Genomic DNA, 26,073 nt, shown 5'->3' with positions numbered 1-26,073 from the left:
AAGCTGAAATATCAAAGTCACGGAGGGTTACCATCGCGACATCACCGTCGGCCTTTTCTTCGTTAGCACGGATTGATTCGAGCTCCGCTTCAAGGTCCGCAATTTCACCCTTTGAGATCTCTTCGATGAGCATTCGGTTCGCCTTAATCTCAGCAGCCCTAACCAGAGCTGGGCTCAGACGTTTCCTCTCTTCGAAGTGAGCTCTTACATCTTCAATCAAGGGTCGGAGGGACCGCCTTAGATGTTGGCGTTCTTCTCTTCGGGCCTTATCCATCTCGCAGCCATGACTTGCCTCTAGGAGTTGGTTTCGGAATTCGACTCATGAAGCTTGTTCTTGGCGGCCTTTTCACTTGCTGAAGCTTCATAGTAAAGGTCGCCGGCTCTCTTCAGCTTCCCTCTAAGGTCCTCATTTGCGATCCCGAGGTCTAACACTTGGAGCTCAGCTTTCTTCATCCGCGACCGAATCTGCTCGGCTTTCTCCACGGTCTCGGCGTTTTCCGCCTCTAGACGAGCGTACTCCTCTACCTGGGCCTCCAGCTCGGCCACCCTGTCTTTTAACTTCGACAGCTCGGAAATCGAAGGAGCGGCAAAAAGTTGATCCTCATATGAAGCAACCGAACTGTTGAACTCAACCATCATCTGCAAAAACAGGGGGTTAGTGTCGCCTTCCAACTGACGTCGACTAAGATAAGGAAATCTCAGTTTGGACTCACCTTGCCAACTTTATCCGCGAATCGGAAGAAGTTTTCACGGGTAGTCTCGGTCATGTCCGCAAATGGCGGAACACGAGCCCCGGGGCGAGCAAAACTCCTCAATAAGTCCGCAGGCGAGGGAGGAGGAGCTGCATCCAAGGAAGATTACTTAGCTCACCATCGCATCATGCAAAAAGGAGTTAGAACAAGTGGTAGACAAAATTCTTACCTCAGGGAGAGTGACGGTGTTCTTTTGGTGGAAGTCTACCGGAGGAACCTCCGGATTCTTTAGCCAAAGGGAGCTCCCCAGATTTCTTCTCAGAGGGTCCTTCCCTCGAACCAGATCTTCTTCGCCCGTCTCCAGAGGAGCTAGTTCGGGCCCGGGCCTTTTCACGGGGGGAGGAAGAAGTTTCGGGCTCTTTTCTCTTCTTCGACGCCTCCATCTGCTGTGAACCGCCAGCTGCTCGGCCACTCTCGGTAACTGTAGCAAGCGCACTGCCTTCACCGGTTTCGTCAGCCGAATCCGAGATAACAATCAAAGGGGGCGCGGCTGGATCCAAAGTCAGCTCAGCATTGGGCTCCCGAGCAGGAGTTGCGGTGTTCACCGAGGTTGAGGGTAGAGCTTCAGTTGATTTCGAAGCCGAAGAGTCAGCACTCCTCGCCGGAAGGCGAGCTTTACCCTTTGCCAAAGAGTTGGACATTAGCCTTTTCGCTTCCTTCACGGCGTTCTCCAGTTCTCTCCTGAAGTTCTTCTCCTCTCTGTAAGTCATGGCGGAGGTGTCAAAGAAGCAGGGATCGGTAGAGGTAACGTAGGAACAGCTCCTAAGTCGGACTCTGGACTCTCTGATCCGTTTACACGAGAACGAATCCTAAGCGATCTGGCCTTCGCAGAGCCGAGAAAAATATTCAGCAAAGGTAGGGGAAAGCTGTCCACGCTCGAAGTGAGCTGCAAAAATGATGATAAAAGGATTAGTAATGGAAGAGAGAAAGGACATCTAATACCGTTTAGAGTACTCTACACTACCAATTTTCGAGGCCCACTTCGACACGAACAAATTCGCGCGGGGCCCGAAGGTGAGTTCGTTCACAGGGAAAAAGAAAAATGACTTTCGCCACTTCTCGTCCTTATCCGGGAGGTCGTCAAAGACCTTTAGGCCGGAGAGCGGGCTCACGTACAGAGTACCCTTGGTTCGCCCTGTCTTCACGGTATAGATATGGAGGAAGTCCGGAAGGGACAACTTGTAGCCGTGCTCCTCCGCGAAAGTCTGGAGGCAAAGGACAGTCCGAACGAAGTTCGGACACATTTGAGGGAGAGTGAACCTAAGCTCGAACATCATCTGAACGATGAGCTCTGGGAGTGGGAAAGACAATCCGCACGCGGAGAAAAACTTGACAAAGGTGCAACAGTAACCGGGAGGAGGATTCTCCGGCGACTCGTTGGCACCCGGGATGCGAATTTCTACCTCCGATGGGATACAACACGACCTCCTGATCTCTGCAATATTGTCTTCTGTGAGAATAGAAGGAGTGTGGCGACCGTAAACCCCGGGGATGAGCGGTTTCGCGGCTTTAGCCGGGGTGGATTTGTGCGGCGACATGCTTTCCGTTCGATAGAAAGGAGAAGAAAACAGCTTTTGTTGGCGAACAACGAAAATAAGAGAGGAGAAAGAAGCAATACACAGGAAGAAATTCTTACGAAGAAATGTCAAAAACAAAGTAAATAACTCACCTTTATACACTGGGTCGAGGGAGAGAGCAATGATTACCTAGGGAAGCGAAAGGTCCCGGTTTGCTCTCTCTCTCTTATAGCGTGTTCTAATGTATAAAATCGTGGGGGCCCAGAGCTTGTTCGGGAAGACAAAATCCCATCATTATCGCAATCAAATCATGGGATTTGGTAAATATTCAGTTTCTCGAAGCGGTTAATTGAGAGATAAAAGTCCCCCGAACTAAGTAGCTCGGGAGACTTGGGGGGCAACTGTTGGTACCGTGATCCGTCACTTCGGATCATGGGCTTGGGCCTTGGACAGACGTTGAGAATGGGCCTAAGACGGACAAATAAGATAGGCCAGGACGAAATGAAACCAGCCGCTCGGCTGAGATGCGGAACACCGAAGTAAAAGAATAATGGTCGGGTAAAGCATCTCGGAGTTCGGAGATGGTTCAAAAATCAAGCAATAAATCGAATTAATGAGAGCACGGGATTTGCGGAGTAAATTGATTCGACTTTAATTTTAATTAGACTATAAATAAGAGAGGGTGGGGATGTAGAAGGGGGTCGAAAAAACTTTCACTTGGCAATAATACCTCACTTTCACTTTGCAAATAACTATTTACTCTTTTACTCTGCTCAGAACTAAAACGGTGATAAACAGTGAAACAATCAGACTTAATTCACTTCGGAACTCACGTGAAAACCTTAGTTCTCACAAGTGGGAGTTCAAATGTTGACAGAAAACACAAAAAGGTTCTGCGCCAATTTAGATGAAACACACTATCAATTAGTCAAATTTGTAATTAGTACTAAACTTAATGGGAGACCCACCCTGTCAACACTATCAACTACTCTACTAACATTTTTTTTTCTTTAACTATAAATATCTATGTGATATCAACACAAATTTGACATTCTATTTGTAAAGAGCTTTCACAAAATTCATAGTACTATCTTCAAGTTTAGCTAACAAAACTAGATAACGGTATCAGCCGAATCAAATTTTGGGATTCGCTTAGGTTTCGGTTTCGATTATAAGATTTAAACCAAACCAAACCTGTTTGCCAAAAAAAAAAAAAAAAAAAAAAAAACCAAACCAAACCAAAATTTGGGATTCGCTCAGGTTTCGATTTCAATTCGGTCAGGTTGTTTGGTTACTTTTGGATTTGTAAACCAATCAGAACCGAACTCATTGGAATCGAAACTTTTACGGGTCTGATTCTATTCAAATTTCAATACCCATACCAAACTGAACCAAATTTTAATTGGTTCCTATATGGTTACCAAAATTTCATATCCAAAATACCCGAAAACCTACAAAACCTATATATGACTCCGAAAGACACCCATGTGATTTGATTCTTTATATTACGCTTTTGAACTGATTTCAGTTCTACGGGTTTGTGAGAGGATTCATTTGTCAACATAATCTGGTTTTGGTTTCCGACTGCTAAAAAAAAGCCAGTGCATTCATGTTTCTATTAGTTTTTAGGCCTAGAACCGAACCGAAATAAAGCTTTAAAAAAAAACCGAACCAATCGTGTCTGAATCTCAATTTAAGGTAGGTCCCAAAAAACTGACAAAGCATGGAGAGAGAGAATCCAAAGCACCCACTCTCTCTAGTCTCTCTCTCACCCCATCACAAACTTATCAGAACTCTCCAAATAATTACTAGTGGCTCATATTTGCCATGAAAATCTCACGAAGATGAGATTCAAAACCCCTCCCCCTAAACAATATTCAAATCTTTTCCGGACACCCATGGTTACGAGGAGAGAGAGAGGATGATTAAGTCACCAATTCTACAGTCTCTAGTTTCTTCCAGAGACGATATAACCCATAACCAAGAAGCAGTCAACACCTTTAGAGGTAAAGAGCAAGAAATTTTATACCTTTTGAAGAGATGCAACGACGTAGACGAGTTCAAGCAAATCCACGCCAGATTCATCAAGCTAAGTTTTCTCTGTTCTTCTTCATTCTCAGCTAGCAGCGTTCTCGCGAAATGCGCTCACTCCGGATGGGACAACAGTATGAATTACGCAGCTTCCATATTCAGAGGATTCGATGATCCGTGTACCTTTGATTTCAATACAATGATCAGAGGTTATGTTAACGAAACGTGTTTCGAGGAAGCTTTATGTGTTTACAGTGAGATGATAGAGAGAGGGATTGAGCCAGATCATTTCACGTACCCGTTTCTTCTTAAGGCTTGCACTCGTTTGAAGTCGATTCGAGAAGGGAAACAGATTCATGGGCACGTGTTTAAGCTTGGTCTTGATGATGATGTGTTTGTTCAGAACAGTTTGATTAGTATGTATGGAAGATGTGGAGAGATGGAACTCTCTTCTGCTGTTTTTGAGAAACTGGAATTTAAAACAGCTGCTTCCTGGAGCTCAATGGTGTCAGCTCGTGCAGCAATGGGAATGTGGAGCGAATGTTTGATGCTATTCCGTGAAATGTGTAGAGAAAAGGATTTGAAGGTGGAAGAAAGCGGATTGGTTAGTGCACTATCGGCTTGTGCCAACACAGGTGCACTCAATTTGGGAAGGAGCATTCATGGCTTCCTGCTGAGAAACATAAGCAAACTCAACATTGCAGTCCACACTTCACTTGTAGATATGTACGTTAAATGTGGATGCTTAGAGAAGGCGTTGCATATATTTAAGAAGATGGAAAGTAGGAACAATTTGACTTACAGTGCAATGATCTCAGGACTTGCTTTGCACGGAGAAGGAGAAGCAGCTTTAAGAATGTTCTCAGAGATGATCCAAGAAGGTTTAGAATCTGATCATGTTGTGTATGTCAGTGTTCTCAATGCTTGTAGCCATTCTGGTCTTGTCAAAGAAGGCCGTCAAGTCTTTAAGGAAATGTTAAAAGAAGGTAAGGTAGAGCCAACGGCTGAGCATTATGGATGTCTTGTAGATCTTCTCGGAAGAGCTGGATTGCTTGAGGAAGCCTTGGAAACTATCCATAGCATGCCTATCGAGCAAAACGATGTTGTCTGGAGAAGCTTCTTAAGCTCGTGCAGAGTTCATCAGAACGTTGAGCTAGGCCAAATAGCAGCTCGTGAACTGCTTAAGTTAGCCTCACACAACACAGGTGACTATTTGCTGATCTCTAACATGTATTCACAAGCTGGAATGTGGGATGATGTAGCTAGAGCTCGAACAGAAATTGCTACCAAGGGTTTGAAGCAAACCCCTGGTTTTAGCATCGTCGAGGTAAAAGGTAAAACCCACAGGTTTGTTTCACAAGATCGATCGCACCCTCGATGCAAAGAAATCTACAAGATGCTAAACCAGATGGAATGGCAGCTAAAATTTGAAGGGTATTCACCGGACTTGACACAGATATTGCTAAACGTAGACGAAGAAGAAAAGAGAGAGAGACTAAAAGGACACAGCCAAAAGGTGGCTATTGCCTTTGCACTTTTGTATACACCTCCAGGGTCTATCATTAAAATAGCTAGAAACCTCAGGATGTGTAGTGACTGTCACACATATACAAAGAAAATCTCCATAATCTATGAAAGAGAGATTATTGTAAGAGATAGAAACAGATTTCACCTTTTTAAAGGTGGAACTTGTTCCTGTAAAGATTATTGGTAGATTTGGATCATTCGTTTAATATCTCTATCGTTAAATTCTTGTTCCAGACTCTTTACAAGCATATGAATATACCAATAACAGCAGCAGCGAATGAAAGCAAACACAGAGAACATTCAAAATCAACCTTACTTTTATTTTCCCGCAAGTTTTCCAAGAGTTAAAAAGACCTTACAATGGGTGGAAATTGCACAGTAAAAGTGCTTACACCAAGAAATTTAGCACCCAAGTCTCTATATGCAAAATAGTATACTCAACCGAACTCGGTGATGCACCTATACCAAACAATGTTGCTTACTCAAGATGAACTGATGAAACGCCTGAAGTAATACCTGTGGTGCGTGGATCACCACTTTCTAGGCAAACGCCATGTGGATCTTCTCTCACCAACAGGGCCAAAACATTTTCTGAACTCCATGCTTGGGTCAGTTTGCTGCCCGAATCCCCTAAAGTAATTGCAAATATGGCATCAAATCCACCAGCTCCAGGAACACCAGCAAATAGAACCCCTTCAGCATTCATTGTAGAATCCAAAAGTTGAGTTTGGGATTCAGGCTCTATCTGCAATTCCATGGTCCCTCCAGGTCAATGAAGATGCAAAACAAGTCAATTTGTTCTAATGCACGAGGTGGGAACCCTTATATTTGTGTATGCTATTAAAATTCTACAGCCAGCCGAGTATTTTATGCATCAACACAACGTTGTCATACACAAATGGTCGGTTGAGATCTGAAGCAAGTACCAAAACAGAATAAGTAAAAAACTTACCGGAACTCCAGCAGCCTCACCCATCTGACGCATAAGAATTCTGATCCCCAACATAGCTTCTCTTGCCCCTAAGAGTTCTTTAATAATCGCTTCATTGATCGGTTCAGTAGCATGTAGTACCCACTAAAAATGAGATACAAGAAGGAAATCAACCAAGCTGCTATGTAAAATGTCAAATGAAGTCAATAAATCAGCGAAGGAAATATACATTTTCAGAAGTAAGCAGACTACAAGACTTGATGACTCCTAGATAAACATCCCAGTGGTCTTTAGCTAATTTGCTCAGAATGTTTAGCTTAGTTTCCAGTTCTAAATTTGCTTCTGACAACTTCTGCCAGTTTTCTCGTGCCTTCTCTGGATCAGACATTTGCCACTTCTTTACAGCACCTACCATTGATGGTGTGGAGGATCCACCACTTCCAGGTTCTCCTAGGAACTATTAAGACAACATTTTTGTTAGTACACCAGATTTCACAAAAGTCAAGGATATCAGAAGTTGGTGAGGTTCACATCAAATTTTTCCAGGGTGAGACTTTAGGTCTGATTGTTTGCTTACAAGATTCATCAGTGGCGGTAAAGAGATCTCAGTTCTCTCATGGTCCCAGTTTCCCTTCAATATTTTGCCAATAACTTCATATAATGGCAGACCTGTTACTGCAACCTGCAAAACTTGGGAGTCAGAATACTTCCATCCTAAGCGGAAATTATATAACAGCAAACTTCTAGTTAAGAACCTGAGCCGATGACAAGACTTCTGGAGAGAAGCGAACATAACGCTGACTCCCATAGACAGCACAGCTGACATCAAACCCACTTCCGACCTTTCCTTGTGCAAGACAATGAGATGTTTGTGCTATCATATGGATAACATCTAGATCAGAACAACCAAACTTTCCTTCTCTACATGGGTCGGATAGGTCAACTACTCCAAGGTAATGTAGCAGAGCTGCAACCACAGCTGTAGTCATTGCTGCAGAAGAACCTAAGCCAGTCTTTGCTACTTCAGGCTTGCTATTAGCACCATTTGACTCGGCAGCGTTGAATGTGATTGATGCAAAAGGTGCAAGGGTACCCAACGACTCTGGTGTCAATGGAAGCCCACGTGATTCTATCTATGAGAATAAGTACGATTATCAACTATTTGTACAATCACCTCAAGAGGATTTGAATAATCAAAGGAAAGATCAACAAATGCAAGTGTACTTTCAACAGTTTTCAGCAAAGAAAAAAACCTGGTTCCGATATGAGTAGAAGTCATTGGAACCTAAGATTGTGATATCAAGACCTGCAAAACACATTTAGAGCAACAGTTATCATCTAATCTCTTCTTCATTAAATAGAAATGATTAAAAAAAGCATGGATTAGAAGATTGCCTTGCAAGAAGAGCTTGTGCAATGCTTCTTTGTCCTTGTCAGTTGCCAAATGAGCAGCAGCTATAGCATACTGTATAGCATGCTCTACAAAGGGGTTTCTTGAATCACTGATTTTTGTTCCGAAAAAAAAAAAATGTAAGTACTCTATGACCAGCTATATTTGACAAGTGACATCTCGCTACAGACACATACAGATATGCCAAAATAAAAATTAAAAGACTTATGATAAAAATTTAAAAAATTGTTGAAGTGACATTTGAAAAAAGTCTTTCGAGTCTTGCCTTGCAGACACACACTGAAGAGTCAGCTGTTTAAGTGACAGTTTATACATGCTTTCTCTTGAGAGCTGTGGTGAAGTTAATTTGACATCTGTCCATTGCTGGAAAACAAGTAAACAAACATACCAAAAACTGTTTCATCAGCCGTCTTCACACAATAACCCATCAACACTGCAACTGTATTTACTTCTCGAATAACACACAAATGAGAAAGAAGATGCATACCCATGCCCAACTTTCAGACTTAACTTCTTCATTGATCGGCTTCACAATCGCATATAACCGTGCATTTGTACTCAACACAAGCCCTGCATTTGGCTTCTCAAGTATGAGGTAGCCTCCAGTCATCAACACCTTCCCAGGAGCAGAAGCAACACTGCATCACAGATCTTTTAAGAACAAAAAAAAAATTTCCAAAACATCCGATCCCTTTTACTATCTCTTAAATCGAAATAAGCCATTTCACAGATTCATCAGATGGAAAGATTTCTTATAAAAAGGCATCAATAATATCCCGAGAAAATAGGGTAATAGAAGCACTCACACAGACATTTCTGAACAGTGACAAAAACTGATCGCTAATCAAAAGCCCAGATTCACCTACGATCAAAACAGATTGCAAAACTCTTAAAGCGAAAGAAGCGAGATAAAAACTAATCAAAGCGGCATGCATAAATCCACACATACAGAGAACAAAGGAACATATCTATATCGTTATCGATTGAGAAGACCTAGAAACTCGAGAAACCTTGAAACATTCGCTAGATTGATTTCGTAAAAATATGAACAATTTATAATCGGACGAGAGTATTAAGTAAGCATAAGAAAACTTACTGAGAACCACTGTCTGCGATTGGATATCTCCCAGAAGTGATCGGAATTTTGGAATCGGCGGCAGTAAATGACCGGCGGGACGAGGAGTGGTGTGGTGGTAGATCGGATTTGTTGGACTAAATCAGGCGCAGGGAAGGAGAATGAAACAAGAAAAGTTAAGGTGGTTAGGGATATTTATGGGTTTACTTAAGTATCGATAAGGATAAAATTGTAACTTTACAACGAAAACAAAATTAATAACAGACACTTTTTTTTTCTTTTTTTTTTAGTCAATTATGTTTTTGACTCCTACCTAAATGTTTTTGGATAAGCATAATCCGTTTCTTTCCCTGCGGATTCAGAGTTCCAAGATTACACCCCTTGCACCGATCCAAAGGTAACAACATCACTTCCACTCTCAACTTATATGTATATTCACTTTTTAGTTGCATATAATTGAACTATTGTTTGTGTTTCTTGTTCTCTCAGAGGTGGATAAAATATGGTAGTCATGGCTTAAGTTTCTTGGAGCGTCATTGTCCTGCGGTTTATGAAAAAAAGCGGGTGTTTAATCCCACCACCAGACAGGTATAAACCACCTATAAGATGGCCTAAGAGCCGAGAACAGTTTTGTTATAGAAACGTGCCTTATGATTGGATCAAAACTCCAGCACAAAAATACTTTTAGGGACTCAAAACTGTTGGTCTTTAAAATTTATCTCTTGTCTCTTTCTAAAACGTTTTGTGTGTTATCAAAGAACACAAAACAAACACAAAAGAGTGGAACATTCTTCTGTTAAAACAGAGGATAGAAACAGAGCATAAGAGAGTGTGAGAGAGCTCAAAGAGTGGACGAGGTCCCAAATGCCAACACACTAAAACCTGTTCTTAAAATCTTGTTTACTTTTCTTAAAAAAAAGAGACAAAACTAAGGCTATATTTGGAGATCTAATAACACTGCCTATAATAATTGACAACAACACTAACTAATACTCAGAATCCGTTTGATGTCAAGTGTCAAAAAGAGTCTTCACATTTTCAACGAATATGATTAACATGAGAAAATGGCTCTGGAGCTACTTTTGGAACAGCTTTCTTGACGGTCCCTAGTACTCCAAAAACATTCCAAAACTTGAGAGACTCGTATGGTGCTGGTGCTGCTGAAGCCACGATACACCCATCCGGACTCTGTGCCATATAAAGAACTCTTGATGTATGACCAGTGAGTTCAGCCATTTTCACCATGGATGGGTACTTCCAAAGTGTAAGCTGATTCTGTGTATACCCATGTGAGCTAAGCAATTCTCTTTCGTTTTTGCTCCATAGCAGTGAAGAAACTTGAGAGCCGGTGTCAACTGAATTTAAGCAAGCCCCAGTGAGTGTATTCCAGAACTTAATCGTCTGATCTCCGCCACCACTACCAGTTGCAAGCAAACTCGATTGGAAAGGGCACCACGCAAGAGCTTTCACAGCAGCTCTATGTTCCTCAAACCTATTCAGCCATTGCCTAGTTGAGTTGGAGGAACGATCCCATACGTGTACCATGTTGTCGTTCCCACCACTTGCTAGTTGTTGTCCTGATCCTAATCACTTGAGACCACAAACCTCTTCAGTTTGACCCACGTAAGTTGCCACAATGGGCGATCTCATCCGCACATCATTGTTGATGACCCGTCCGTCCTTTCCTCCAGTTGTTAGAATGTGATTGTTCCATGCCAATGATCCTACTCTTGATTGGTGACCACCTTTCAATGTTTCTATCAGTCTACCATCAGAAGAATCCCACAGCTGCACTTCAGAGTTGTGAAGACCAACTGCAAGAGATTTACCATCTTGCGTCCAGTTAACGCTTGTGACAGGTCCCTCCTCTTCATCAACGGTCACAAGCTCAAATGTAAGATCAGTGGATGCATTCCGCAAGTAAACAGTGTCTCCCAAAGCCATGGCTAGAACATTAGCACTGCTACAGTCCAACAAGTTAAGGTAGAAGTCATCGGCTATATCAGGTAGGTCCAAGACTCTCTCACAAGTCTGACGAATGTATCTACGAGGCTTTACAGATCTAGGTTGTTGTAGGTGAGGATCAGAAGAAGCAGAGTGAATACTAGTAGAAAGCCGAGCTAGAGGTCTGTTTCTGAAGGCGAGAATCCGCCTTCTATTCATATTCATTGTCTCTGCTAATCCTTCTATGTAGGCTTTTCTTGATGGTGAAGTTACCTCATCCTTAACTTTTCTTCCTTCAGTTAGAGCGTAATGAGCGTAGTCAAAGTCCATCGCAGCCCTATTTGGTATAAACCTATCAAAACTTTCCTTGGATCGCTTCCTGGGGAGAAAGTGTTCTTTCGTTGAATACCAACCTGTCATATTCATCATTACCAAACACACTCAAAAGAAACGAAAATCAAACAAAGCCTGCAAAGACAGAAGCGTTAGTCAATATTCGAATACAAAGAGAGACTAATCAAATAAAGCCTGCAAAGACAGAAGCGTTAGTCAATATTCGAACACAAAGAGAAAAGTTGAGTTTCGTCGATGAGAGATATAACCAAATAAAGCCTGCAAAGAAAGAAGCGTTAGTCAATTCCAACACAGAGACAAGAGTTTAGTTTGGTCGCTGATAGACAAAGAGATCAATCAATCAAATAAAGCCATGCAAAGAAAGAAGCGTTAGTGAATTCGAACAGAGAGACAAGAGTTCAGTTTCGTCGATCAGAGATTAAGCAAATAAAGCCTGCAAAGAAAGAAGCGTTAGTCAATTTCAACACAGAGACAAGAGTTTCATCGCTGATAAATGTGAGATGACGATCGAGAGAGCAATTTAGGATTTCTTTCGTTTTCTCTGATTAATTATATATAGATACATACGATTTAGATTGATATAGTAAAATTGAAACAAACGAGAAAAAGGAGAATTACAATTATATATAATAACCCTGAACCGTGTTGTGTTTTACCCTAGTTCTCCAAAGAGTTTTTATTTTTTATTTTCTCTCTGTCAAGAAACTAAAGCTTCTTCTTTTACTCTCTTTTTTTTTCTCTGTAAACAAACAACGTAGCGACGTACAATGATGGCTTCTTCTTCTTCAATGTTGACGAAGGACAAAACAACGAAATTGTTGTAGGTGAGAAACCGAAGATGTTCAAGAAACAACCCTCGCTCTCTTCCGTATCAAAGAAGACAACGAATCTTCCTATGAGAGAACATACCATGTTTAAGAAAGCCTCCGAGCTTTCAATCCTATGCGATGTCGAAGTCTGTGTTATATACTACAACCGTGACGGAGAACTCGTCAGGACATGGCCGGAAGATCAATCCAAGGTTCGAGACATGGCGGAGAGATTCAGCAAACTCAACGATAGGGAGAGACGCAAGAAAAGCACAAACCTTTCTCTGTTTCTGAATAAGAAGACCGGCCTCAAAGACAAGAAGACATCTTTTGATATCACGGACAACAGATTCTCTGAGAAAGTTTTGGAGATGGAGGCTTCGTTAGAGAGTTCTCTACGGGTGTTACAAGATAAGCTTCTTCGGTTACAGAACCAGACGGAACCCAATCAGAAGAACCATGTGGTGTCTTCCGGCGGCTTCTTCACACCAGATCCATCATTGATGAGCGGAACAGAGCAAGACCTATCGACGCCATCATTGACTCAACAACATCAGAGCAAATTTTCAGTCTTTCTCTATAACCATGACAACGGTAGCTTCTGCCAACTCCCTGACTCCTCTGTTTCTACCTTTGACCCATCGACGAGTTCGGCTTCACTTGGGACAACTTTGTTGTGACCAATTTAGATTTTAGGGTTTGTAATAAGTCGAGAATTTTTGTTATTATCTTTTGAATAATTGTATGTTTTGGTTAGTATGAATGCATTTTTTTTTTCTCAAGTTTTGTAACATAGTCTTGGCTTCGGCTTCGGACAGATGATATTGTTAGAACTATCACAGTTTTGCAACTTGAAAATAGAACTTCTACCACAGTTTTGCAATTTGTATTGTTTGCAAGACCACAGTTTTGCAATTTGTATTGTTTGCAAGACCACAGTTTTGCAAGTGACGGTTAAGTGTATGAGTCTAGCAATTTGTTCTGTCTAACAAGACCACAGTTCTAATATCTTGAGGATGCTATGAAACGGAAGCTACTGCTCTTGTTTTTGAACATTAAGGCACAGAGTTTTTGATTGATGCTCCTAACTGTGTGCTCTAGTATCTAAAATTCGAAGATGATATAACAAAAAAAGTAAAATCATAATTAGTTCAAGTACAACGTTCCTACTACCTTGTTCCTATGAATGAGTTTTGTTTAATTTCTATGAGTTCTTGTGAGGTACGTAACTGGAACAGAGTTGGTTGAAACATATTGGACAGGTAGAAAGGTCTCAAAAAGTGATAGAGGCTACTAACTTTGTACCACAAAAATACCCCTATTTAATTAAATAATTACAAAATATTTTTTCTCAATTCTAATATAAATACAACTCTAAAATTCCAATTCTTCACCCACCAACCTGCAAAATCTCATTTTTCTCTAAAACCGCAAAATCTCGTTTTTTCGCCAAAAACCGCAAAATTTAGCTTTTCCCGTCAAACCGCAAAATCTTGTTTTCCTACCAAAAACACAAAAACATGAAAACTCATTTTCCCGCCAAAACTGCAAAATTTTGTTTTCCCGCCAAAACCACAAAATTACGTTTCCCGTCAAATGCGAAAATCTTGTTTTCCCGCCAAAACCGCAAAATTACGTTTTCTCGTCGAACTCGCAAATTCTTGTTTCCCGCCAAAACTGCAAAATCTCGTTTTCCCGCCAAATCCGCAAAATCTCATTTTCCCGCCAAATCCACAAAATCACGTTTTCCCACCAAACTCGCGAAATCTTGTTTTCTCGCCAAAACCGCAAAATTATATTTTTCCGCTAAAACCGTAAAATCTCATTTTGAAATATTTATTTAGTATATATATATATATATGAAAATATCAAAATAAGCAAAAAAACATAAGTAAATTTAATACACTAAAACATATTTAACATAAAATAAAGGGTTTTATTTGGCATTTTACATAAATTGTATCCAGATACATATATCAAATTACAAAACAAACATAATTAAAAGCAGATACAATTTATGGACACATGAACCAATAACACAAACGAACATCATCTAGATGTTGCATCCACGTGTTGCGTCTTGATACTGTATCCAGATATTTTGTCTAGTTCACCAAACGAACAGGGCCTTATATTTTTAGCGTTAAAACAAATGAGTAGTTGCGTTTGATGTCTTCAAAATTCAACTTTTTTTTACATCGCTACTAACTTTGTACCACATGAAGAATTATGTTGTATTTTTTGGCCAAGTTAAATGAGTAAACGAACCATTTATTTATTTTAATATGGTTATTAACATTTTAATTTGACCAACAAAACAGTTATTAACATCTTATAGTTCTTTAATAATATCATTGTAATTTCTTATGAACATTTTCTAGTTCTTGACCACATTAAAATAAAATTTCTATTAGTAAATAGTTTTCCGTTTTATTATTTTTATCATATAAAGTTGAATGTTGGAAAAAAAAATCGAACATATAAATTCTCATAGGCTTCTTCGTCATTTTTTTGTTTTTTTAACAACATATTACAAGATCAGCTCAAACGAGCCAGTAAGAAAAAACATTGTTTATATAGGTAACTAAACGAGAAACTGACAGAACACTCGAGCCAAGTTATCTGCTTTACCATTCTGTGAACGAGAGAATAAGCCTAAAGAAAAAGAACTGAACTCTCCCTTGTCAACATGAATCTCGTCCAAATACGTATTGAAAGCTGGCCGCTCAGAAGGCGAAAACACTATTTTCACAAAATCAGAACAGTCTGTAAAGAAAACAACATTCTAATTATCCGCCCCAGTCATACATCGTATTACCCAAACTAAGGCCTCAACCTCTGCATAAACAGGAGTGAGACTGCATAAGAGACTCTCTCTCTTGAGGTAAACAATACCATCCCCGACCAGCAATATTTAACAGCAATATTTAACAGCAATATTTAAGCTTTTAGATCATTTTTTTTTTTAACAAATACCAAATCTATAATTTTTTTTATCTGTTTTTATTTTTTTCAAGAAAACTACTAGATCAAGAGTCTCTTGATTCTTTATTGTTATCGTTTAGCGCATATAAAATAAAAATATATACAACATTTTATTAAGCCAGAAAAACAAACACACCAACAAATATATGAGAGATCTCAAAACCCAAATGTAAGATGGGGATTGAACTAGTGTGGAGAATAGTACGTACATCGATCTTTCACTCAAACTTACATGTGACATTACATTTGTCGTCGATTTTAGTAGGTGATGAACATATAAAATAATTCTGGTTAGACGGATCAACCACTCGTAGAAGACAATTTTCATCTTGAGACGCTTCTTGGCGATCTCTCGAAGAAACTTTATTGCAATTTGGACGAATAATCTCTTTATATGATTTTTTTGTGGATCGTAACATATCGTAAGTCCATGCACCTGATAGTGCCCCGATGATCGGTGAAACTATGTACAACCATAAGTCCTTATAACATCCCCATATAAGGGCAGGCCCTAAGCTTCTTGCTGGATTCATAGATGCTCCCGAAATTGGCCTAACCAATTTATGAAAAACATAATATAATGTTTCATGGTACATTTTAACAATATAACCTTTGAAACACGTATCAAAAGGTTTATAGCTTAATTACCCGGAGAAAAGGATGTCGAGCACTACGGTAGCGCCAATAGCAATTCCTGCGAATGACCCGGTTGCTCGTTTATCAGTAGCAACAGCAGATATAACGAACATTAGATTGAAAGTAGCAATGAACTCCATTATGAACGATGTCGTGTTGGAGTTTGAGGGATATGTTCCCACATAAACATCTCCCTTGAGGCTACAGACGTTGTCGTTGAGATTGAAAACAAGCCGTAGAGTTGCGGCTGCTAAGGTTGATCCGAGAACTTGAGCAGCTATGTACCCTGGAACCTATAAAGATATCGATTACAACCACATGCAATGCATTACATACATATACAATTTTTTTCGGTATGGTTGGTACTAGGGTAGTTATGGAAACGAAAGAACAGTATGAGGCATTTTTACTAGTGATATAGATGTTTTTTAGATTCACCTGATTAAAAGGGAACCTTTTAGAAGATGCAAAGGCAATAGAAACAGCAGGGTTGAAATGTGCACCGGAGACGTGACCAATTGAGTAGATCATAACCATTACGGTTAGTCCCCATACCAAAGCTATACCAGGAAGTGTCACCGGTTTACCGTACGTCTCATTTACCACGATGGCCGAGCAGCCGGCAAATATCATAGTGAATGTTCCTACGAACTCTCCAATCAACTATATAGAAAGTACAATAATAAGATATGTTAAAAAATACTATAGTATAAGATCCTTGAGAAACTATTTCACTTTTGGGTCACGTAATGCTGCAATATCCAAAATTCAAGATGCTCGATAAGAATGAATTGAACCTATAACGACACTTAATCAACAAGATACATTTGAAGGAAACCGAATTTGAATTCAGTAGTATTGATTATATATAATTTTTACAATATCTAAAAATCTAAAGCTAAGAAAAAAATATGACAAATTTTCGTTGAAATGGTATTAGCTACTACTTTTTAGTTTTAATTTTAAAATAAATTCTAGTTATATCTTTAACATATACATTACAATAGAATTAATTTTCAAAAACCTGATCAAACACACAAAATCCATCTAATTTATGAACGATATAAATAAAAGATTCAAATTTTAAACGTGAACAAGTGGTAGATCCATCAATTGTACCAAACGGATTTGAAATAGATGTGTGTTTGGTTTGATTTTGTATACTTCATTAAATTAAGAAAATTCAGTCACCAAAAATTAGAACCAAAATCAAGATTTAAGTTTGACTAACAAGGATAAAACTTAGAAAACCATGTCGATCACCTTTTGAACGAACGATACGGATATAAGAGGACCTGAGACATCCGGTGACGATGAATGATTCCCGGATTGACCATCTTCGATTTCTAAGACGGTGATTTGAGTCTGAGTAGTAATATCAGAGATCTCGGCCATTGATAGATAGAACTATGGTGACATTTCTCCAAACATTTTTAGAATCTCCAATAGTCAACTCTACTTTGTAATCGTTAGAACTTATATAAATAACTAAATAAGCAAATACTAAAGTTGACTTTTTTTTATTCTACAACATGTTGATCAGTTCTTTGAGAATAAGAACTAAAAATTCATATATTTTAAAACCCCCGTAGAGGAGTAACAATGTTTGGTAACAAAAAGTCATTAAAAATCTTCCTAGAATTAAATAAATAACAAAAATCTGGCGACTTAATTCACAATTAATCTTCCTAGAATTAATCTTCCTGTAATTAATTCATTACAGGAAGATTTTTGACAGCTGACGATGCAACGTATGCTTGATATCATATTGCCTTAACCTTGGTCGATCTTTTACCATTGTTAAGTCATCATAAAATTAATAAACGTTAAAAGGTTTACATGTTTCTTTTCCAATCTTGTTTTTAAGGATCAAAACAAGCTAGAGGTTAAAGAAAGTTTAGCTCTCGAGGCTGCAAAGGTTGCAAAGGAGGCCTTGAAGGATGACCATGATACTGCATTCATGGATGTTATGGAAGAAGGCAATACCTCGATACTTGAAGGAGGAGAAGACACAGAACATGCAAATCTTGGAGGCGGCGGCTCAGACATGTGCACATCATAAATGGAGTGGTTGAAAAAGTGTTATGGCAATACTGAAAGGACAGTCGTACGTACCCGTAGTTCTAGCTCTTAGTCGAGAAGGGGAGTGTTTTTTCAGATTTTATGATCAATAAGAAATGAACTTCCAAACAAAGAGACTTGGGTTAATATAGGAAGCTTTGCTTACATGTTTGTTTGCTTCTTGTATTTACCGCTTCAGAAATTCACAAGTTTTTTTTAAAATTTTGTTTTCTTTGATCCTCCTCTTAATTATAATCGTTTGCGTTGGTTTTTTTTTTTTTTTTTTTTTTTCAGTTCTGGATACAGTTTGAGTTAGCCTCGTAGAATTGAGAGTATGTTTGATCGCATTAATCTTCTAGTCCATAGTATGAGTATATTTCTAATGGTCAAAGCTTTTTGTCTGTATTAAACTTTTAACTGTTAACGATAGTATATGTAATCAGCTTTGATTACAGATGATGATTTAAAACACTTGATTTATGTATAGATGTTAAGCTAATTAAGATGAACAAAAGATTAGCAAAATGTGTATAGCTGTATTGTTGTGTGAAAGAGATTAATTAATCAAAGATTTGGTAGAGAGAGACTCATAATGTTTGTTTGTTTTTCTTAGAGGTACTGTGTTTGTATTCTCTCTCTGTTCTGCTCCCACCATGTCTTTGCATGCACTTCCCCAAATCGTTCCCGGCTGTTAGATTTAACCAAAAAGGATATACTCCAATTAGTTACCGTATGGTTATCGAACAATCCAACCTAAATGCATATTTTAGTAGATGTTTTTTATTCATACCTGAATCTGACTCGACGTAGCTCTCTAGTCCCATCTGCTAATTGTCTGATGGTAATGTAAACACCGGGCTCGTCCTCTTCGATCCACTCAGCCTGCATTTCACTAGCATTGCTCATGGACGGTGGATCATCTCTGGAAGAAGTGGTGGTTCGTGCTGCATCCATTGGAGGTCCTCCTCCATGATAACTTCCTGGTCCATAGTTACTAGAGCCGCCATAGAAGTGATGTGGGACATTTCCTGGAGGCCTGAAGTTGTGTCTTGGAGTCCAGTCTTTGCTTTCTCTCGCTGAATCCATCTTAGAGTACGTTGAATCTCTCTGTGACTGAAAAATAAACTTGTGTTACCTTCTTTGGTGAATAAAAGATAAGGTTCACAAAGGTTCTTGTCTGAAGAGAAAGATGAAAGACCTGATCCTCGGATCTAGCAGGCGTTTGTAGAGCTTGGCGGTTAAATCTTTGTACATTGTAAAGCTCAACGATCTTGTCATAGTTCTCACCCCACCACCGTTGTGCTTGCCACTTATCAAACATCTCCCGGCTTTCAAAAGAAAACAGAAGTAATGGTAAATTTCTATCTCATGTTTTAGCTGTAGAAGTCATGAAGTGAGATATATCTTAAGCACTTGGTGTCTCAAGCAATGTCTAACTAAACCTACCAACATACATATCGAAACAGGAGACAAGACAAACTAAAAAAGAGCACAGACATAAAGGTTGTTTTGAGTTATTTAAATACCTGAAGCGGATCCGTTTGAGATCGTTTCCTCCAGTAGGAAGCGAAGCGAATGTAATATGAACACCAGGTTCTACTTGAGCCATCCACTCTTTAGGCCCTTCATCATCCAGTACCACATCACAAGACTGTGCAGAGATAGATTCCCGATCATTTCCATATATTGATGTAAATTTTGAGTCTGACCGTCCAGCTGGATGGTGAGAAGAGTTTGTGAAGTCCCAAGCAGGAGTTGAACCCGCACTTCCACCCATGTAAGGATATGGAACACCTTCAGAAGCATTGTCATAATCCGGGAAATGTCTATGTCCTTTCTTTAAAGGGCTGCTAGAGGAACCAGTGCATGGCTTGCATTGTTTATAAGCACCAGAGAATTTTAAAGCCATATCTTTGATCTGCATAACATAATAGGCACCCAAAAAACACCGATTAGGCCTTTAACCATGACTAAGTATATTTTTTTAAGCCTAACGAAGTTAAAAAGGAGGTCTACTATGATGATTGATCATTCTTAAAAGAACATTCAGTAAAGCTAATGAGATCTAACATAAGTATATAAAAAAATACTTCAACTTGTCTTTCTCAGTCTGCAAAAACACAATCATACCGGCCCACTTTTTATTTTGTTATTTGTTCTTTTGATTTTACTAAAATAGTTACCCCCACCCTCAAACCCTTTCTTTATTCCCTGTCTAGGTATGTATTTAGATCAGTCTTCATTAGCAATATTCATCAAAGCATGGCCCATCATCATAAGCTTTAATCAGCCACTATATAATCCTATAAATTTAAATTGTTTTAGTATAGTTGTTTTGACTTTCATGCCTAGTCACATAGGGGAGGAAACAAACACTGACATGAAAACTATTAAAAGAGAGATCTAGTGAAAGATTCCAAAGTGAAGTGAAGTTGCATCACTGTAAGATCTCTCTGTCCTAAAACAACAGTAGTAACCCTCTATCTATCCTTTGGTAAATAGAATCTCTAAGATAAAAGAAACGAATATGAGTCAAATCTATGGACCGTACGTTACTTATATCTAAAGTTTGTTGTTTCACGAGCAAGGGGAGAAAAAAAGCAATAGAATAAAGTGAAAGAAAAAAAGCAGAGAAGGATCAACAAAGAAAGAAGATACTGAGATTGAGAGAGAGAGAGAGAGACCTGTATGGTTAGGCTTTTGACGGCTTCTTTAGTATTGGGAGTGGTGCCACCACGCGCTCCATGTTCAACTTCTTCACCTCCGTCTGCTTTGGAACAAGCTATACAAGAAAACATCTTTGCCCCTCTCTTTTTTCTTGTATGTGTGTTTCTCTCTGCCTTATCAGCCCCTATAAAAACCAGAGTCTCCTACTTAAAAAACACATCTCACAACCAAACCTCTACTACTCTACGCAAAATGAATAATTTTTTAAAAAAACGTAGAGTAGTGCTAAATCCACAATCCGACATTATAACACGGGTAGAGAGAGCTTATGTAATCATCATAGTACACATTTAAATAAATATAGGGAAATGATGAGAGTTGTCCTACAATAGTAACAAGACAATTGTAAACATTAGTTAGAGAAGTTGGAAACATATAAAAAGAGAACTTGGATTTTTAAAATTGTCGTTTTCTTATAACGCAACACACAAACAGAAAAGGACAAAGTTGTTGATGACATATCTCTCTAGTCAGGAAACAACTACTACTCATGTTATAAATAGAAAAATGAAACTTGATTGATAAATTGGTTGTTTAACTCTCATGAAGAACCAATGCTATAAATATCTCAAGAACTAAATCCATCTATGAAAACCAAAAAAAAATGGGAAACCAATATATGTTTAAATTAGTGGAGTGATCTTGATAGAGACAAAAGTGTTAAAACTACAAGTTATATTTTTCTTTATTAAAAAAAAAAAAAAAAGAGTTTGGGGATCAGAGGATAGGACCCCAGTGCAAGGAAAAAAAAATGTGCAAATCCAAACACCTGAAATGGTATATAAAACACATTATTTTACAAGTAATATAATATTCTAAAGAAGATCATAACAGAGACCAATGGTTCTTTATTCTACTTTAAATGTGTGCAGCAAAGATCCGATCCCTCAACTAACAAAAAAAGCTCTAGTATAATTACATTTTAAATTTTTTTTACAGTAGCCGAAATTTCTGACATTTTTCAAAAACTTAAATTATTTATATGAGTCTACTTAAAATAATATGTTCTGATTCCCATCCCCGTGCTTAACACAATTTAGAACCGATGAAGTAAAAAAATAATAATAATAATTCGAATCAATGAAAAAGGAAAAATAAAATAAGTTTTTTTAACAAGAAAAAGGAATATTGACAGTCACGTGTTAAGAAAAAGAAAAAGAGTTTGGTTACTATATTTAGGGTTTATGAGTGATGATGGACCAATCTAAACCGTGTCGCGACATGAGAAGAGCTCTATGGATATATATATTCGAAAGTAAACAAAACAAAAAAACTGATACAAAAGCCTATTATTATTCTCACCTCAGAAAACGACTTCTTCTTCATGGAATATTTTAATTTTTTTTTTTAAATCATTTCAATCAAAAATAAAGACCCAAACATTAAATCTTGATTTAGAATGTAGAGTTTTAAAATATACTCAAGTACTAACCTTTTTTTTTCGATATCTGAGAAACAACAAAACAAGTTGATTGTAAGATTTATGTTTTGCTCTGTGGAAGGAAGGATTAGTCTATTTAGGACGCCGGCACGAGTGGGGTTCGGCTCTGTGTCTAAGCCTATAAATAGACCATCAATGGCTGCAGAGAGTAAAGAAAGAGAGAGAGATTAGTGGTGTTGTGTTACAGACACAGTAGTTATTGTAATAAATGTATACTAGAAAACAAAAGGACGAATACAATTTATGATTATTATTATTATTTAGCAACGTTTTATTTTCTCAAAAAATAAAGGGTTAAAAGTAATGGAACGACAATAAATACCGGGAAATTTTTGAATTTATTTTTATTGAAATTGAATGTAACATTTTCCCCTGGAAAGTTTCTGATTAATTGGGTTTAGTGAGAAAGAAAAAATCTGAGGAAAAAAATTATGGAAACTTATTTGGTTTTTATCAGAGAGAAACGACGAATCGAATCTGTCAAAAAATCAAATCAATCAAAGTGTGTGACAGTGTAATTTTTTTAAATACAAAAAAAAAAACACGCTGAATCTTTCTTTTGTTTTTTTTCCGGGAAATTTTTTATGAAAAGATCGATCGGTAAAAATAAAATCAGTGACTAATCGTTTCTACAGAACAAGAAAAAACAAAGTAACGAATCTCTCTGTTTTATTATTTTCCCGAGAAAATTTCAGATCATAACACCTTTGTGTCGTAGTACTGACCTGAACGTCTTACTTCGTGTAAAACTGGAATCTGATTCTGAACAAAAGCTCCAAATCAAAAATCTCTAGAAAATCTTCTTCGTCTTCTCGGAGATAAATATGTAAGAGAACGAAAACGAACGAACGAAACCGGGTTGAGAATTCGGGTTATCGGGTGACCCGGGAACTGCAACAGAGCTCCGAGTTGTTTTTTTGTTTTGTTGTGTGTTTCTTTCTAACTAGTAGAGAGACGAAGAGAAAGAGAAGAGACAAAGAGGTTCGAAGAGTATTTATATTATCTATTTTTTAACGGCGTTAAATGTTTAAAAAGACCGTGACTTAACGGAGTTTGTTTTTTTGGTGTGCCGATGAAAGGTTGGTCTCGGGGAGAGACGGCAGCGAGGGCCCATGTTGTCTACCCGGTGACGGAGATGGCTTACGTGTGCTGTAAGTTGCTTACGTGGCGGTTCACGATTGGTTTAAGACAGCTGAAACCGGGTCGGGTTTTGGTCACGATATATTTGACAAGGCTTAGGGAACCGTCGCATCACCATTCGCTTTGCTTGGTTTTGTCATGTACATGTGTGTGTGTTGTTGTTGTGGCCTGTGGGTTCTCTCATCATCTCTTTCTCTCTCTCTCTCTCTCTTTTTTAGTTTTTAAGATTATTATGTGCATATGTTTTCATCGTTTTGTCTTGTTTTGGTTATGATCCATGTGTGTGTGACATATTTTTTATTTTGTTTTATCATGTTTCTACAAAATGAGTAAAGAAGCATCGCTTGTGATGAATAATATAGAGAGAAACGATGAATTCATAATAGCGTTAAAGTGTTTCAAGTTGAAGTGTGTTTGGTTAGCTTAGATACTGTCCCCATCATGGATTAATGTTGGCATGGTGGATGAGAGAATTCAAGTATGGGATACATATATACTAACTATTTTCTATTTATTTTTCCACATGTGATGTGTTTTTTTTTTTGTCATGTTTATTAGGCTAATGTTTATGGTACATTTATGCATTGTAATGCTTTCAAGTGTTTCTTATTTATGTCTTTTTCTTGATTGGCTAATCAAAACTTTCTCTAGTACACAAGAGCTTTGCAAAATTGACGTGTTTAGTTATGTATTTTTTTTGTTATATCTCATATTTTATGTAATTTCAAAAATATATTAATTTGATACTTTCACTCAATTATGGGATTATCAAAAGTTAAGTGTAATGTCAAATGAGTTTTCGGACAAGCATTCTTAATTTTGGGGATAATGATGATATATTTGGGATATAAAACAGTGATTATGGATTTATGGTGGTTATGAACTGATCATCTAATGCAAAATTCTAATCAAGAAATTACTTCAATTTCACTGAACGTTACAGTTTACATAGCTAGCTAATCATAAAATTTTCGAAGAAAGCACACAATTGAACTGGAATTCTAAAATATACTGTATTAAAAAAGGCATATTAGTAAACATAAAAGGTTAATCACCATGCATGAGAAGTTTCACATGTATAGCGTAAAAGTAAGCATGTATAGTTAATAGTTCGAATCATTATAAAATTTTGAGATAATATGTGACGAAAGAGCTTGGCTTTACTTAGTCGTGTTGTTCATCGATTTTTTTCGTTCTTTTAGATAAAAATTGTAGGACAAAAAAAACTCACTTGATTCCGATAAAGATGCATGGTAAACTAAAACACAAACTTTTGATTATAAAATTACTAAATATTAGTAGGCATCAGGAGATCCTTCTCCAAAGTCTCATAGGTAGGCTTATGATATCGTTAACGTTAATTCGCGGTTAAGTAATAGGCATTACACTTCTCTGTAATAATATACAATTTATGATCACGTTATATTTGTACATGAACTTGTGTAAATCCGTACACTAACTAAACTAATCTAGTTAATCCTTTTATACCAAATTTTGACTTAAGCAAACATTGACTTAACATCATAGTAAAAAAAAACATCTTAGTCATTAGTCAATTCCTCTAAAAAGGTTACATAAAACCAAATAAATTTTGTCAAGACCTACATAAAACTAATACATTATTTTATCATGAAAAGAAAAACATTAATGTAAATAATCAGTTTAATAATTTTTAAAATTGTTATTTTAGTTTGTGGTTGATCATATCACATAGTCTATTAGTAAAAGTAAAACTATATATAAAACGAAGTTTTTTTAGGATGGATCATTTAGCAAATTTTATGGTCAATTCGGTTTAAACCAAAGTTTGTTAGTTTGTCCAAGCAGTTAACTTTTGTATGTGAATCAAAACGAAAATTAAAAACACAATATTTCGTAGCGATTATTACTACTATACTTAATAAGTTGTAACAAAATGCCGTAAATATTTATGCTTTATTTTGTTGTTCAACTTTTCTTCTGATCAAACATCCAGTACAAGTACTAATATATATTTTACTAAAAGCATCTAACTATCTTTTTTTTATAAGTATATTAAACGAACTCTAGTTCGATCTTTTAATAGAAACATTGAAAAATATAAGGTGCAGTGTCTAAAAAAGCATTTAGCTTATGTGCAACATGTTCGACGATGCTAAACTTTCTTAAAAAGAAATAAAATCAAAGATAAATATAAATGTATCTCTTTAACCCAAAACGTTGGGGGTGGCAACTTGGCTTTATTCCTGGGGCTAACCTGCCTTTAAGCAAAGAATGCTTCGAACAGAGGGACAGCAAAACTCCAAATAAAGATCCAAGACATATGAAAATAACTGAAAAAAAAAAATTAATCAGTTTCATATACTATATATATATATATAAATAAATAAATAAATAAATAAATAAATATATATATTAATGAAAAGTGGTTATTGTAAAAAAACATTTTTGTGATTTAGGCTAATACCTTTATATATATATATATTTTTTTTTTTTTTACATTTATGATATTTTAGAAATGTTCTGAATATTGTATAGGGTTCAAAACAAATATTTGTGGTATTTTAATTAATATATAGATCTTTTAAGTCTAAACCATTTCTTTTTATTAAAGAACTGCATCAATTTTGAATGTAATATTTTTAAATTAGTCTTTTATATGAAGAAGAAATGTACGAGAGGTCCGAAGGTTTTGGAAACATATGGACTATGTAAAAAATATTTTTTAAAAATTACTCCGTTTCAAAATATAA

At 37.4% G+C, this 26,073-nt stretch overlaps 4 protein-coding genes and 2 pseudogenes across 7 annotated transcripts; 2 read left to right on the top strand and 4 right to left on the bottom strand.

Annotated features, from left to right (window-relative positions):
• Positions 1-3,998: 3,998 nt before the first annotated feature.
• On the top strand, positions 3,999-6,049 carry LOC104741795 (pentatricopeptide repeat-containing protein At1g31920). Its single transcript, XM_010462717.3, has one exon. The coding sequence runs from the start codon at positions 4,191-4,193 to the stop codon at positions 6,012-6,014; it is 1,824 nt and encodes a 607-aa protein (XP_010461019.2). The 5' UTR covers positions 3,999-4,190; the 3' UTR covers positions 6,015-6,049.
• A 77-nt stretch (positions 6,050-6,126) lies between these two features.
• Positions 6,127-9,664, bottom strand: LOC109124405 (phosphomevalonate kinase, peroxisomal). Of its 2 annotated transcripts, XM_087504662.1 has the most exons (11): positions 9,266-9,664; positions 8,976-9,031; positions 8,657-8,807; positions 8,435-8,532; positions 8,154-8,260; positions 8,012-8,064; positions 7,514-7,891; positions 7,336-7,440; positions 6,988-7,215; positions 6,780-6,902; positions 6,127-6,572 (listed from the first exon to the last, which is right to left on the bottom strand). In XM_087504662.1, exons 2-11 carry the CDS (start codon positions 8,981-8,983, stop codon positions 6,306-6,308), a joined length of 1,518 nt encoding a protein of 505 aa, XP_087360788.1. In that variant the 5' UTR covers positions 8,984-9,031; positions 9,266-9,664; the 3' UTR covers positions 6,127-6,305. The 2 variants fall into 2 exon arrangements, with proteins under 2 accessions (XP_087360788.1, XP_087360793.1); XM_087504667.1 differs by lacking the exon at positions 8,976-9,031 and having other exon boundaries at positions 9,266-9,422.
• Positions 9,665-10,259: 595 nt separating this feature from the next.
• Positions 10,260-11,540, bottom strand: LOC104777227 (cell division cycle 20.1, cofactor of APC complex pseudogene; annotated as a pseudogene).
• Positions 11,541-12,215: 675 nt separating this feature from the next.
• Positions 12,216-13,133, top strand: LOC104777226 (agamous-like MADS-box protein AGL93 pseudogene; annotated as a pseudogene).
• Positions 13,134-15,427: 2,294 nt separating this feature from the next.
• Positions 15,428-17,434, bottom strand: NIP3;1 (NOD26-like intrinsic protein 3;1). 3 transcript variants are annotated; one of them, XM_010501437.2, is made up of 4 exons: positions 17,236-17,434; positions 16,411-16,635; positions 15,985-16,265; positions 15,428-15,888 (listed from the first exon to the last, which is right to left on the bottom strand). In XM_010501437.2, the coding sequence occupies exons 1-4, from the start codon at positions 17,365-17,367 to the stop codon at positions 15,555-15,557; spliced, it is 972 nt and encodes a 323-aa protein (XP_010499739.1). In that variant the 5' UTR covers positions 17,368-17,434; the 3' UTR covers positions 15,428-15,554. The 3 variants fall into 3 exon arrangements, with proteins under 3 accessions (XP_010499739.1, XP_019097370.1, XP_087360778.1); XM_019241825.2 differs by lacking the exon at positions 15,985-16,265 and having other exon boundaries at positions 17,236-17,428; XM_087504652.1 differs by having other exon boundaries at positions 15,886-16,265; positions 17,236-17,428.
• Positions 17,435-18,492: 1,058 nt separating this feature from the next.
• BRX (DZC (Disease resistance/zinc finger/chromosome condensation-like region) domain containing protein) lies at positions 18,493-23,169 on the bottom strand. The gene is made up of 7 exons (XM_087504644.1): positions 22,927-23,169; positions 22,193-22,340; positions 20,718-20,884; positions 19,560-19,951; positions 19,232-19,361; positions 18,824-19,146; positions 18,493-18,721 (listed from the first exon to the last, which is right to left on the bottom strand). Exons 3-7 carry the CDS (start codon positions 20,829-20,831, stop codon positions 18,643-18,645), a joined length of 1,038 nt encoding a protein of 345 aa, XP_087360770.1. The 5' UTR covers positions 20,832-20,884; positions 22,193-22,340; positions 22,927-23,169; the 3' UTR covers positions 18,493-18,642.
• Positions 23,170-26,073: the final 2,904 nt, after the last annotated feature.

The sequence above is a fragment of the Camelina sativa genome, chromosome 3, assembly GCF_030686135.1.
Source record: "Camelina sativa cultivar CO46 ecotype springtype chromosome 3, ASM3068613v1".
NCBI classification, from domain to species: Eukaryota; Viridiplantae; Streptophyta; class Magnoliopsida; order Brassicales; family Brassicaceae; genus Camelina; species Camelina sativa.
The sequence above is the reverse complement of the archived record's forward strand: the minus strand, read 5'-3'. Positions and strand labels throughout refer to the sequence as shown.